The 13,140-nt window shown below is 46.9% G+C and overlaps 1 protein-coding gene across 2 annotated transcripts in view; it reads right to left on the minus strand.

Annotated features, from left to right (window-relative positions):
• Inpp5a (inositol polyphosphate-5-phosphatase A) overlaps positions 1-13,140 on the minus strand; it is a 198,750-nt gene that overhangs the window by 37,921 nt on the left and 147,689 nt on the right. For both annotated transcript variants that reach the window (XM_004669649.2, XM_004669650.2), the window contains exon 9: positions 4,156-4,240. In XM_004669649.2, the coding sequence (XP_004669706.1) occupies positions 4,156-4,240 (85 nt within the window). The remainder of the gene's footprint in view (positions 1-4,155; positions 4,241-13,140) is intronic.

Here is a 13,140-nt window from a genome sequence, read left to right on the forward strand (position 1 = left end):
AAGATAATCTTTATTTGTCAGATGAACTGCAGCTACACATAGGTTTTAAAGACCTACAAACCCCTCCAAGAATTAATGCACAGATCCAAGATACATCTGTTTATTTATTGACTAAATAATCCAGTTTAAAAACTATTGATTTTCCTCCCATTCCTTTGCAAGTGTCAGATTAATGGCAAGGACAAGGTGCACAAGATTTCTAAAGTGGGAGGGCATACACTAAAATCAACACTTGCCTGAGTAATGGCTGTTGGCAGGTAGCATACAAGGACAGCAGGTGCCTAGTACCCAGGGGCCTCGATGCCCTGCTGTGAAGGCCTCCCTGCTTCTGAGAAGGGGGCTTCACTGGGGGTGTTACAGTCACCTAGAACACACTGCCCCACCCAACAGCCATGAGAGTGTGTGCTCATAGGAGCTGAGCCAAACAAGCCTGGCCTCAGAGCACAGGGCTGGCCAGTACCTTCACTCAAGGGAATCTAGGCCAAGTATATGGACAGGAAAGTTCCCCACAATACTTGATGAGGGGCCCACCTCAGAAGAATCACAGTCCTCCAGCTCTACCTCATCTAACACTTGCAAGTGAGCAATCCAAAGACAGTTAGAGCCACTTTCCAGAGAAGTCTCCTTTCCCCATGGCTGAGAAGACCCCTCCTCTATCCTAGTAAGCCCTTTCCCCACAGCTAGGGACACCTGCCCATTCCTTCTGTGGAAGTCAACACAGTAGACAATAGTGCTACCCTGTGTGGGATGGTGCCATATCTGGGGTGTGGCAAAGGGCAGCTGGGCATCTGACTGAAGACCCCACACCATGTCCATCTCAAGAGTTGTGCTTCCTTAGTGAATAAGGACAGAGCGAGAAAGCCTAACCCCAGTCCTGCAAGACAGTAAATTCACAAGGGTTGTTTTCTCAAATATCAAGGTTCCTACATTTTTGTTAAAAACCCATCCAGGGCTGGAGAGATGGCTTAGCGGTTAAGCGCTGGCCTGTGAAGCCTAAGGACCCCTGTTCGAGGCTCGGTTCCCCAGGTCCCACGTTAGCCAGATGCACAAGGGGGCGCACGCATCCGGAGTTCGTTTGCAGAGGCTGGAAGCCCTGGCGCGCCCATTCTCTCTCTCTCCCTCTATCTGTCTTTCTCTCTGAGTCTGTCGCTCTCAAATAAATAAATTAAAAAAAAATTTAAAAAAATTTTAAAAAAGAAAAACCCATCCAAACATGCAACATGCTGCATGCTATTCCACCCACATAGCTCTATGAAATCTGGGCAGAGAGAGTTGTAATCTGGCTCCACAGCTGCCCAGGGTGCTCAAGACCATAGCCATGCACGGATGGTGTAAGCAGTATAGCTCCACCCATCACTACCATGTGCTTGGGCAAGACTACAAACAACGTCGAGGTGAGTACAGCCAGCAGCAGGCTGTCCTCTGTGATGCTTCCAGCAGAATTCAAGCTTTGCTCAGGAGTCACAGAGCATGCTCCCAGGTGCAGCATCTCCACTGGCTCAGGAAGCCTCTTCACAGAGCTGCCTGCTGCCTCATTGCAGGACTGCAGCAGACCTGAGGTGCTTTGGGCAGATGCAACCATTCTGCCAGCAGGTGATATGCAATTAGGGGCCACAGGCTTCTCAGACTCATCCACCATGAGGCTACCCCAACTTAGCCAGTACCCTAGACAGGTCTACCATTTGTTACTTCACCGTAAAGGCCAATAGTCCCCCAGAAGACCAGGAGGCAAACTGTGTCCCACAGCTTCTGAAGGGTTCAGAGAAGCTTTGCTTCCCACAGGGGTAGTTGACATTCACATGTGATTAACCCACATGGGCCCTGGGAGGAGACCCCATATGGCCTGTGCTCACAGTAAGTCAGGGTCAACTGGTGCTTCCCTAAAGGCCCCAAAAGCCCATTCACCAGTCCCGGTCACCTTCCTGCCCATGCTCTGACCCACGGCAAAGGAGAGGTGGCTGGGAGCACGTCTCATCCACCTACAATGCCCTGGCACCTGCTTCTGCCTACCTATATAGGTGTACAGCAGTTACTACTCCCCACATCCCCCTGCTTCCAGCCTAGTGAAGCAGCCAACGCAGAGCTCACTGAAGGCTGACAGGAAGCAGCATGGTGCAGGTGACCCTGAGCCCTACTCGGCTCCTCAGGGGACATGCAAACACAGAAGCTTATTTAAGCTTCTACTACAACTAAAATGCAGTTTTTGCTGTCCAACTTTGCAAAGACATCACAGGAGAAAGAAAACAACAAATAACAACAACAACAACAAAAAGCAGGCAGGATGCTAATGGCCTTGGTGTCCTACTCTCTAGCTTTGCACATGAGCCTTCTGGCTGGGGTATTAGTTCATCTATACACCAGCATGGCCTTCCACAGAAACATACCCTGGAGAACAGATTCAGAAAGTGCCTATGACAAGCATGACCCTGCCTAGGCTGGCTGCCCTTCTTCATGCACTGTTCTGGTAAAGAGGCTCCTTTGACCATTTCCTAACCACAGGCTGCTCTAGGCTGACCTCTGGCCTTCTAAGAGTTCTCTACCTTCCCACTAGCCATTCTGCTCTATGCAGAAGCCTCTGAGCAGGTTAGGGAAGCTTCTAGCAGTAAGCCAGGGCCCGGCTCAGAGGCCCAGGAGTGAGATGCAAGCTCTGAGAAAGAAGGCTTCCTGGCTCCTAGTGGCTGCATCTGAATGGAGGAGAGACCTTCAGTGAGAGCCCTGCCATCTGGTATGACTTGTAGCAACAGGTTTGCATGGTCAGGCCCAGCTTCCACTCTCCTGAGGCTCTACTTTCCAGAGGCTCCTGGCACCAGACAAATGGGTGGTGAAGGAAAACCCAGCAGGAGGGATGCAGAATTTCATACTCCCAAGGAATCCACCTACTTAAAAACTGCATGTGGTCCATTGTAGTCCCTCCATAGTTAGGTTAGGACACATCCTTGCCAAGAGCCAGAGACTCCAGAGCTTCCTTGCATGGGTCATCCACTGAGCATCCAGGGAGATTCCCTTCCCCTGAGCCCACCATACACCCAGGGAGACCCTCTGCACTGCAAATGTTCATACAAACTCTGTGGGCCTTGCCTAATAAGATGCCCTCAGCTTCATTCCACACAGAAGAAAAGGATTTTAACAGCACATCATTAATCTCTATCAACCAAAGGGAGACATAAGACAAGATAAAACCTGCTTGACTCTGTCTTTAAGATATCATTTTCTACTGAGGACAGAAGATTAATGTGTAACAGAATTTTGGAACCAAAACTACCAATAGGAGACAGTCACTTGAGGCACTGTGTACCTCCATCTTGTTCTAAGTATAGTCTTGCATGGTAGGTTACCTAGTGCTACCAGACACTTTAAATCTCACTGGATGCTACTCATAACTTCCCTTGGCAAGTGTGGGTGGAAGTTGTCTTGCTTTCCTACACCTCCAGTTTTGCTGCTGCTGGGGAAGGTGGTACAACCCAGTCATACAAGAATCAGGATCAAACCATGAAAAGCCGACCCATCAAACATTTATCTCAGAGCTCAGCATGCAAGGCCAGAATCTACCTGCTGGCAGACATGGATCTCACAGAAAAAGCCAGCTCTTGTGCCTATGCCACAGGACTCGCTTTCCCTTGGCAGCAAGCCCAGGCCACATAGTTTCCTGGAGGCAGTATAGCCTCTTAAGTTTCCAGAAGCTGAGAGCTTTGGTTATCTAAGTCAAATGAAATAGCTAGTTTGTAAACAAGTTAAACCTTAAATGGGTTTTTCCATGTTCTATATGTGTGTGATGAGGACAAAACAGAGATAATCTCACTGGAAAATGGCTCAGAGCCAGACAAGTTCTAGCTTTGCAGGTGTAGGAATGGCAGTGCAAGGTGGTTTCTCCCAACTGTCTTTCTAGAAGGACACTAAGCATGTGGGGCACAGGACTGTCTGTTCTTACAGCCAGTGACACCTGAACCAGCTGGCAAATGTGCAGCTCAGATGGACTCCAGTCTTTCTTTCCAATAGACTCCTTCCCTCACCAGTAAACCTGTTTCTTCAATTAAGAGTTTTTGCCTCAAAAATCACAATCCATGAAAATGATGGCATGAAACTGGCCTGCAGCAGATGACATTCCTCTGCTTCAAAGAAGCCCAGCCCCAGGCTGAGGAGCAAGCCCGAGCGTACCTCCACCACAGACTTGGAATCCAGGCGGAAGTTGAAGTCACCAAACACAAAGTAGGAAACTTTCTCAAATCTCTGATCGATGATTCTGGAAAGAGAAAAGGAGACAATGGTTTACTTATGGTATGAGTCTGGCCATCCTGATCAGGCCTGGGTCAGCCACACCTACCCTCCATCCTCCCCTAAATGCCTATTTCTTTTTTTTAATTAAAAATTTATTTCTTTATTTATTTGACAGAGAAAGACAGAAGGAGGGAGGGAGGGACAGAGAAAGAGAGAATGGGCATGCCAGGGCCTCTAGCCACTGCAAACGAACTCCAGATGTGTGCATCCCCTTGTGCATCTGGCTAATGTGGGTCCTGGGAAATTGAACCAGGGTCCTTTGACTTTGCAAGTAAGTGCCTTAACCACTAAGCCATTCCTCCAGCCCTTAATGCCTATTTCTGACACTTTCTCTACAGACATTGTGATGATTGGTTCTCTGCAGTCCAAAAACCTAGTACAGATGCCATTGTGAGCACATGGAGAGTACTCAGCTATACTTGCCAGTTGGCTAGAGTGATGCTACTAGAATCAAGCTGAGGGGTGGAGGCGGAGGGTCTGATCAGGGCCAGAGATGTGGAAGCAGGAAGGAAATGGTGGTGGGGGAGCATAAGTGACTATCCTGAGGAACAGGAAGGGCTCAAGCCTGCATGTAGGACTTCATGGCCACAGTCTGGCCCTTCCTAGGCTGCCTACAGCTGCCTCTGCTAAAACAACAGTTCTACATGATCCCACCTGGATGTTTCCAAGTCATAAGACAATGGCAAATGCGTGCAACACATTATTTGGTATTGCCTTGTATGAGGAAGACTTTCCCACATATTCTCCATCAATCACAATCACTTTACGAAGATTGTTTTACCCACAGAGACACATATGTGACCATAGAGCAGCTTTCCGTACAGAAGAACCTAGATCTCTCCTTCACAACACAAGGAATTCCAGCTTCAGAGAAGAAGAGTGTCCCTTGCTACTGATTTGCAAATGAAATGAGGAGCACACGTAGTACCATGCTAACCAGACAAGAGACGGTCATTTGTTCAGAGGCAGAGGAAATAAAGTGACCAGCTTCCAGATTTCACTAGCCACTCTAGCCTCCTTCATATAACCTGCTATGACAAAGCCCAGGGAAAAATAAACTGCAGAAGTCTGGCAGACTTTCTGTTGCAGTCCGATTCGCATTGCTGTTAGAAATCACCCAACCAAGAGCAGCTTCTGGGAAAAAGAGATTTATTTTGGCTTACAGGCTCGAGGGGAAGCTCCATGATGGCAGGGGAAAACGATGGCATGAGCAGAAGGTAGACATCACCCCCTGGCCAACATAAGATGGACCACAGCAACAGGAGGGTGTGCCAAACACTGGCATGGGGAAACTGGCTATAAAGCCCTTAAGCCCGCCCCCAACAATAAGCCCTCCAGGAGGAATTAATTCCCAAATATCCATCAGCTGGGGAGCTAGCATTCACAACACCTACGTTTATGGAGGACACCTGAATCAAACCACTACATTCCACCCTGGCCCCCATAAACTGATATCCATACATGATGTAAAATATGATGCATTCAGTCTGACTTTAAAAGTTCCCATAGTTTTTTTTATCAATCCCAATGATGTTCATATATCCCTATAGTCCAAGATCTTTTAACTGAGCCATAATACCAAAAAATAACCTCAAAAAACCCATAATGACACAGAATAAATATTCACACTGCAATACATGGCACTGGGCATAGCAAAGAAACATTCAACCAATACAAGATTTAAAACAACCAAGGCAAATATCAAACTCTAGCTTCGAGTCCAGCAACTCTAACCAGTGACAAATCTTCAAGTCAAATAATTCTAACCAGCAACGAGTTTCTGGCATTCCAATTCTGCCCCTCCAGCTAGGCTACTCACAGTCCTGGGAAACTTCATCGGGGCCGGCAGCTCCTTGGCAGCCATCTCATGGTACCAGCATCTCCACTGGGTCTCCACTGTAAACCACGGTTCATCCTCATGGCCCCATGGGGTCTCTATGCAGGCAACCAGCAAACCCACTTCACATTGCCCATGGCCATTTCCAAAACACAAGACCGTGTTGCAAACTCAATGACCCTCTTTCCAGCATTTCTTCTCCACTATACCAGGTAGGGTACCAATTTGTTAATCCAGGGGGGAATAAAGCAGACTTTGAAGAACAGGACTCCTTGAGCACTCACGGCCTTTCAAAAGAGTCTACATTCTTCTTCTTGCCCCAGGGCAGGTCAGCTAGCCCAGTCTCATAGGTTGTAATCTCTCAGTTGCAGCTGAACGGGCAACAGTTCACCCAAAGATTTTTTTTTCTGTGCCATATCCCTCTGCACACACCAGTTTATTTCTATGCAAAGCAACCCTGCACAACTTCTCAGGACATGGGCATAAGAGCAAGCTTCTCACACAAACTGCTAGCCCAGTCCAAGCAAAGCTCTTTCTCACCCTCATAAGCCAAACCTCACAGTCCATAGTTCTTACTGCATTCAGGCCTTTCAGCTCAGACCAGAATAGTCCATCAGGCTGTACTTACAGCACTGTAAAGCATCGCTTAGGCCAAGGTTTCAAATCCTCCCACATTCCTCATGAAAATCAGCTCCAAAAGGCCAAAACCACACAGTCAGGTGTCTAGCAGCAACCCCACTCCTGGTACCACTTTACTGTTGCAGTCCGGTTCGCATTGCTGTTAGAAATCACCCAACCAAGAGCAGCTTCTGGGAAAAAGAGATTTATTTTGGCTTACAGGCTCGAGGGGAAGCTCCATGATGGCAGGGGAAAACGATGGCATGAGCAGAAGGTAGACATCACCCCCTGGCCAACATAAGATGGACCACAGCAACAGGAGGGTGTGCCAAACACTGGCATGGGGAAACTGGCTATAAAGCCCTTAAGCCCGCCCCCAACAATACGCCCTCCAGGAGGCATTAATTCCCAAATATCCATCAGCTGGGGAGCTAGCATTCACAACACCTACGTTTATGGAGGACACCTGAATCAAACCATTACACTTTCTCAATCAGATTTCTCAGAAGCTTCTAGGGGCTACCAGGAAGCCCAGTGAGTCAGCCTTGCCACCCTGTGGCTGCTGCTCTATAGAGATATATGTTGCTGTTAGTACCAATGAGCACCAATAGGGTACCAGGGGGCACTTCAAGCTTATTTGGAGATGAGGAAGGTTGCAAGGGTTGCAGTGGGTCTGGGGGCTGGGAGAGTGGCAGCCAATGGAGCACTTATTTATGAACTGGACCATTTTTATCTCGGTTCATTAGCTAGAGAAATAAAAGGACAAATGAGTAGCCACCTCCTGCTTGCAGTTTTTACATGGCTTGAAATCACATTAATTTGCATGGAGCTTCTGCAGGGCATCCATCCACCACGTTGGCAGAATAGGGTCACTGTGAGGAAGGTGGGGAGCACCCATCCACACAGGGTCCAGTCCCTTCAGGAGCTAGAAAGCTTGGCTCACTAACAGTGGCTCTGGGAAGAAGAGGTCTCTGTACTTCAACCTTTTCATCATTCACTGGAATTTTCATCTTCCCTTTTGTTTTTATATTTAATCTACTTGTGCATGTGTGTGACAGGAGTTTGTGTGAGTGTGGATGTACACAGTTAGGTCAGCAGACAACTTTTGGTTCAGTCCTCACCTATCCCTCTCATTTGCGGCGGTGTTTCTTGCTGTGGATTTTCTCTCTGCTATTCTTTGCTATGCCTGCCACAAGTTTCCATGAAATCCTATCTCTGCCTCCCATCTTGCTGTCAATGTCAGTGAGCTAGGGTTACAGAAGCCCTCCATGGCTTCTGGATTTTTATGTGGAGTCTGGGGATCACACTTGGGCACGCCAGTTCAAGCAGCAAGTGCTTTGTCCACTGAGCCACCTTCCCAGCACCTCTTTTGTTTTTAGAGATGAGCCCCCAACTAGACCCGCCTGCAGCTTACTGCCGATCCTTCCTTCTGCTCATGCTGTCACCAAACAACACATAGCAGTGCTGTCTCTAGGTGGTCACCACAAAACACACAGGTCTGTGTTTCTCATACTGTCAGTACCTTCCCGTGGGCCAGCCCAGAACACCCATCCTACCATCTGTGAAGAAGCCAGTGTGAACCTGGAGTCTCTGCCGCTGACTTTGCTGTGGAGGGCTCACTGGTCTCACGGGGGCTACCTCATACTACACAGTACCTATAGCCCCTTCTTTGCTGTAGATTTATTTGCTTTTTCTTCTCTCTCTATTCCTGTATAATGACTTTTTATAAGGAAACCTTGTTGAAAACTCATTTTTAAAACATTTTACCTTTTCATATTCCTAGAGTAGCACTTGTTATATCTTCCAGTAAATTCCACAAAAAAGTCCTGCCTTCCTTTTAATTGCAACTATTTTCAATTTAAACCTTAAAGAGAAGGGCTATCTTAACAGGCTGTTCCTAGCAATACAGATTGCAAACAATTTCATTTACTTTTAAAAATTCATTCCTATGGGCTGGAGAGATGGCTTAGTGGTTAAGCGCTTGCCTGTGAAGCCTAAGGACCCTGGTTCGAGGCTCAGTTCCCCAGGTCCCACGTTAGCCAGATGCACAAGGGGGCGCACGCGTCTGGAGTTCGTTTGCAGAGGCTGGAAGCCCTGGCGCGCCCAGTCTCTCTCTCTCCCTCTATCTGCCTTTCTTTCTGTGTCTGTTGCTCTCAAATAAATAAATAAATAAATTAAAAAAAAAAGTGGAAAGTGATCAAAGAAGGTACCTACTGTCCACCTCTGGCCTCCACATGCACATATGAAAACACACGCATGCACACACACATCATTTGTATAAAAAAACTCTTTACCTAATAAAAAAAAAAAAAAAAAATTCATTCCTATGGAGGCATGCTGCTAATCCCTCACAGCAAGGTGGTATGTGTCTGGTTGGGGCTCACGTGCCCCAGATGCCCGGGGTTAGCCCTATCCCTCCTTTCACTTCTTCCCAACCTGGTTCCACTTGGTGCGAGGAGACCTTAACATCAACCAGTGTCTCAGCAGGAATGAAATGGAACTTCCCTTAGGACTTTTTTTTTTCTTTCCATCATTGAATGTTCTTAGAAGAAAATGAAAGATCCTCCAGAAAACCTGTGTTGCTGCTGGGCGTGGTGGCGCATGCCTTTAATCCCAGCACTTGGGAGGCAGAGGTAGGAGGATTGCTGTGAGTTCGAGGCCACCCTGAGACTACACAGTGAATTCCAGGTCAGTCTGGGCTACAGTGAGACCCTACACCCCCCCCCCAAAAAAAAAAAAAAACCGTGTTGCCTTTGGCAAAGCCACAGACCTATTAAGACCTAGGTCCATGAGAATGATAACCGGGGTCACGTGCCTACACTTACCTCCCAGTGGGAAAGAGGTGCAATGATGCACCTTACTTTTATGAGTTTCCCAGGCCTCCCCAGTCAAGAAGGCCATCCTTCAGAACCCCCAACTCCTGCAGTGCAGCAAGCCCACCATCCCTAAACTAGAGGTAGCAGAAAAACATCCTTGGATTTTGTCGCATTGTTCTTTTAAAAATGAAAACAAATGCCCTTATAAAACCCAGTACCAAAATAAGCAACAACAAAATTTAAAAAAAAAAATAGCAACAGAAACAAAAAAACAAAAATACAACAATATCCCATGGATATTACTGTCCACATCACAATGCTGACTCAGGCTACAGGGAAAATGTAACTGGTGAGGACATTTCTGCTTTGAGCAGCGGGCAGGCAGGGGCTGTGATGTTGGCATCAAATTTCCTTATGAGTTCTGAGAAGGAAGATCCTCCAGACACAGTGTGGGAACTTGGAGCTCCCACTATGTTCCTGTGAGTTCAGCAGAATAGACCTGCAACTCAGTCTCTTTCCTTCCCAGGCTACTGCCCCCTTCCCTCCAAGGGCTCCTTCCATGAAGCTGGACCGAGGTACTCATAGATGATACTGCTGGACAGGTAGGTAGGCAGCAGTTACTCCTCAACAAAGGCACTGCCCCACAGACCTGGAAGGAGTAGATGCAACTGGGTTCACAAGCTGTTTCTGAACAGCAAGCACTGGAGGGTCCAGAAGAATGAGAGGGTGGGCCCAGGGCTCTGGGCCAGTACTGCCTGTATCCACAATGATGGGCTGTCTGTGACAGCCTCTTCCTACCCCTTCTTATCCTTCTTGTCTATTCTCTTTTCCCTAACTCTTATTTTTTAGAGAAAAACAAAGCCAATACAAACCTGCAGCTTTTGCTTGCCACAGGGAAAGAGGAAAGTTATCATACTCCTGGGCAAAAACACTTTATGTGTTCAGACACCTACTATTTTATCTTATAGCTATGAGAAAGACAGCATAGAGCATTTAGGACCCTTAGGAATCCAATGGTGAAAACAGTAAAGATTTCTGGATTATCTAACAAAAGTTTACTTGAAAATAAAAAGACAGAGGAACTCCCATCTCGGCCTCCTGACTATAGGAATTACCGACATTCACCATCATGACCCCCCTACTTCTTTCTGCAGTTATGCTGCATTTAATGTGAGAGGTTTAAACTTTTCCTGAATGACTGCAGAAGTGGCATATACTTCAGAAGCAGCGTCCTGCACAGGCATTTGTCATATGCGTAACAGACACAGCATAGGTATTTGTTATGTGCACAGGTCATAGACTTGTACAGTCAATTTACAGGAATTGTCTTTCTCTACTTAGAGGGATGGTCTTGAAGGACCTTTGGGCAAAGCAGGGACAAGGCAAATATGGGTTCATCAATGTTGATCTCCTGAGCCAAGTACACTTGGACTAAACTGTCACAGTAAAGGATTCTGCCTCTTCTTGTGTGGTCTGCAAAAATTCCCCATGTTTTGTGCTGGAAAGAGCGATCCTGGGGTTACTAGAGCTGCTCCAAGGTTATGCCAAGGCCTCTTTGGAGGCAAATGGTACCCATAGGTCAGAGTGGTATGAAGCAAGTCAGAGCTGAGCTCAGACCTAGAACACCACAGAGAAAACGAGTTCACACGACACCAAAGCAAGTCTGTATGGGCAAGCTGATCCACAGGCTGCTGGGGCGGGGGGGGGGGGGGGGGAACACGAGCAGCTGCGGTCTCCTCTCTGTTTTATTAGCAGGATATGAGCACCAAGCTCAATGACACCACTAAGTTCTGATGTGCAAGAAACAGAAGCTTAGAAACAACACAGACATACATAGTGCTTGGAAGGCATGGAGCACAGAAACAAATACTGCTTGGCGAATTAAATGATAGAATCTACATGATAGAATCTACTTGGAGGTAAATTCTTTCTTTTTTTTTTAATTTTTATTTATTTATTTGAGAGCGACAGACACAGAGAGAAAGACAGAGGGAAAGAGATAGAATGGGCGCGCCAGGGCTTCCAGCCTCTGCAAACGAACTCCAGACGCGTGCGCCCCCTTGTGCATCTGGCTAACGTGGGACCTGGGGAACCGAGCCTCGAACCGGGGTCCTTAGGCTTCACAGGCAAGCGCTTAACTGCTAAGCCATCTCTCCAGCCCAGGTAAATTCTTTCTTAAAAAGCAAATTTCAGATTTAATCTAAGTTCACTAAGTTTAGAAAGCTCTTGTGTGCTCATAACGAAAATGCTGTACTTTTTGGTCATTCTGTACATGGAGAGGTTGTGATGGGGCCTGTGATGACCCGGCAAGGCAGTTCTCCTGGCACATTTGGATTCCTGTAAGACTATCATTAAGAACCTAAACTCCATCATGCTTCCCTGCCCTGCTCTTTCTGATATAATAGCCTGAGCCAATTAATAACAGCACCCATCTCTGAAGGTCGCACAGAAGCAGCAAGATGAAGGGGCTGTCACGGCCGAGGCAATCGCCTGAGTGCCAGGCCGGCGGCCCTCATAGCACTCACTTTTAATTTCAACATAGTGCCATTTGGACCAGAAAAAAAAGAGTTGTTTTAAAATTAATTACCTTGTCAGTAGCTATTATGATTAAAAAGTAGATCCACATCAATATCACGTGCCTCATTCAGAAACAGAATTACAAGAAGAGCCATAAAAATCAATTTTTTAGGCCTGGAAATAGTGTCTCCTATCTGACAGGATAGGATTCCAGGATTTGACAGCCCGGCAAGGGTAGGGGGAGGTGCTTTCCTATGTCCAGCCAGGGGCCTTGTCCCTGCCTGAGGACATCTCCTCCCAGGATACAATGGGCTCCAGATTTCCAGAGGAGAGTCAAAGACGGAGGTGAGAAGTCATGTTTTCAGTTGTAGCCACTTCCACACCACTGGAGCCTTGAGGAGCCTCAGAACCCCTATCTATGGTCAGAATGGGCTGCAGAAAGCCATCCCACAGCCAGCAGGAGCCACATGGGACAACATACTTGCACACAGCTGAGTTCCTCTTTTATCCCAAGAAGCCGGAGGGTCTGGAAAGTATTGGCTATAGTTGGCTTTTCTTTCTTCCTCTTATTTTGTAACCAATAGTTGGGATGAATTGGGATGCTAAAACTTTCAGTACTATTCTTTCAGTTAGCTGTAGAGTCTGCAAACACTTAGAAATCAACTAAAGATGATTTGTTTCTCAGCTATGGGAGAGGCCATGTTGTCCGGTCAATTTTAAGCAGCAAAACACTAATAATACAAAATGATTACAACTATCCAAAATATTTTAAAGAAATCACCTACAAGATTTTCTTAGTCTTAAGTTATCTAAGTAACCAGTTGTTATAGGTACACTTGAGCTACCTAAAGTAAAATCACCCAAAAATTAAATGTAATGACTACCTTAAAACCTGCCGCTATCTCACTTTTCACCCAGCTGCTGTGGTGGGGATGCTGGGCACAGGCTCTATCCTTGTGGGTCCTGAAGGGATCCCCAGCATGATATAGCCAAGGCAGAGATATGAGAATATGTCCACTTCTGGCAAGAACCAGAGGAAATGGTGGGTCGGTACAGCACCCAGCATGGCCTGCGGAG

This window comes from Jaculus jaculus, chromosome 1, assembly GCF_020740685.1.
Source record: "Jaculus jaculus isolate mJacJac1 chromosome 1, mJacJac1.mat.Y.cur, whole genome shotgun sequence".
NCBI lineage: Eukaryota > Metazoa > Chordata > Mammalia > Rodentia > Dipodidae > Jaculus > Jaculus jaculus.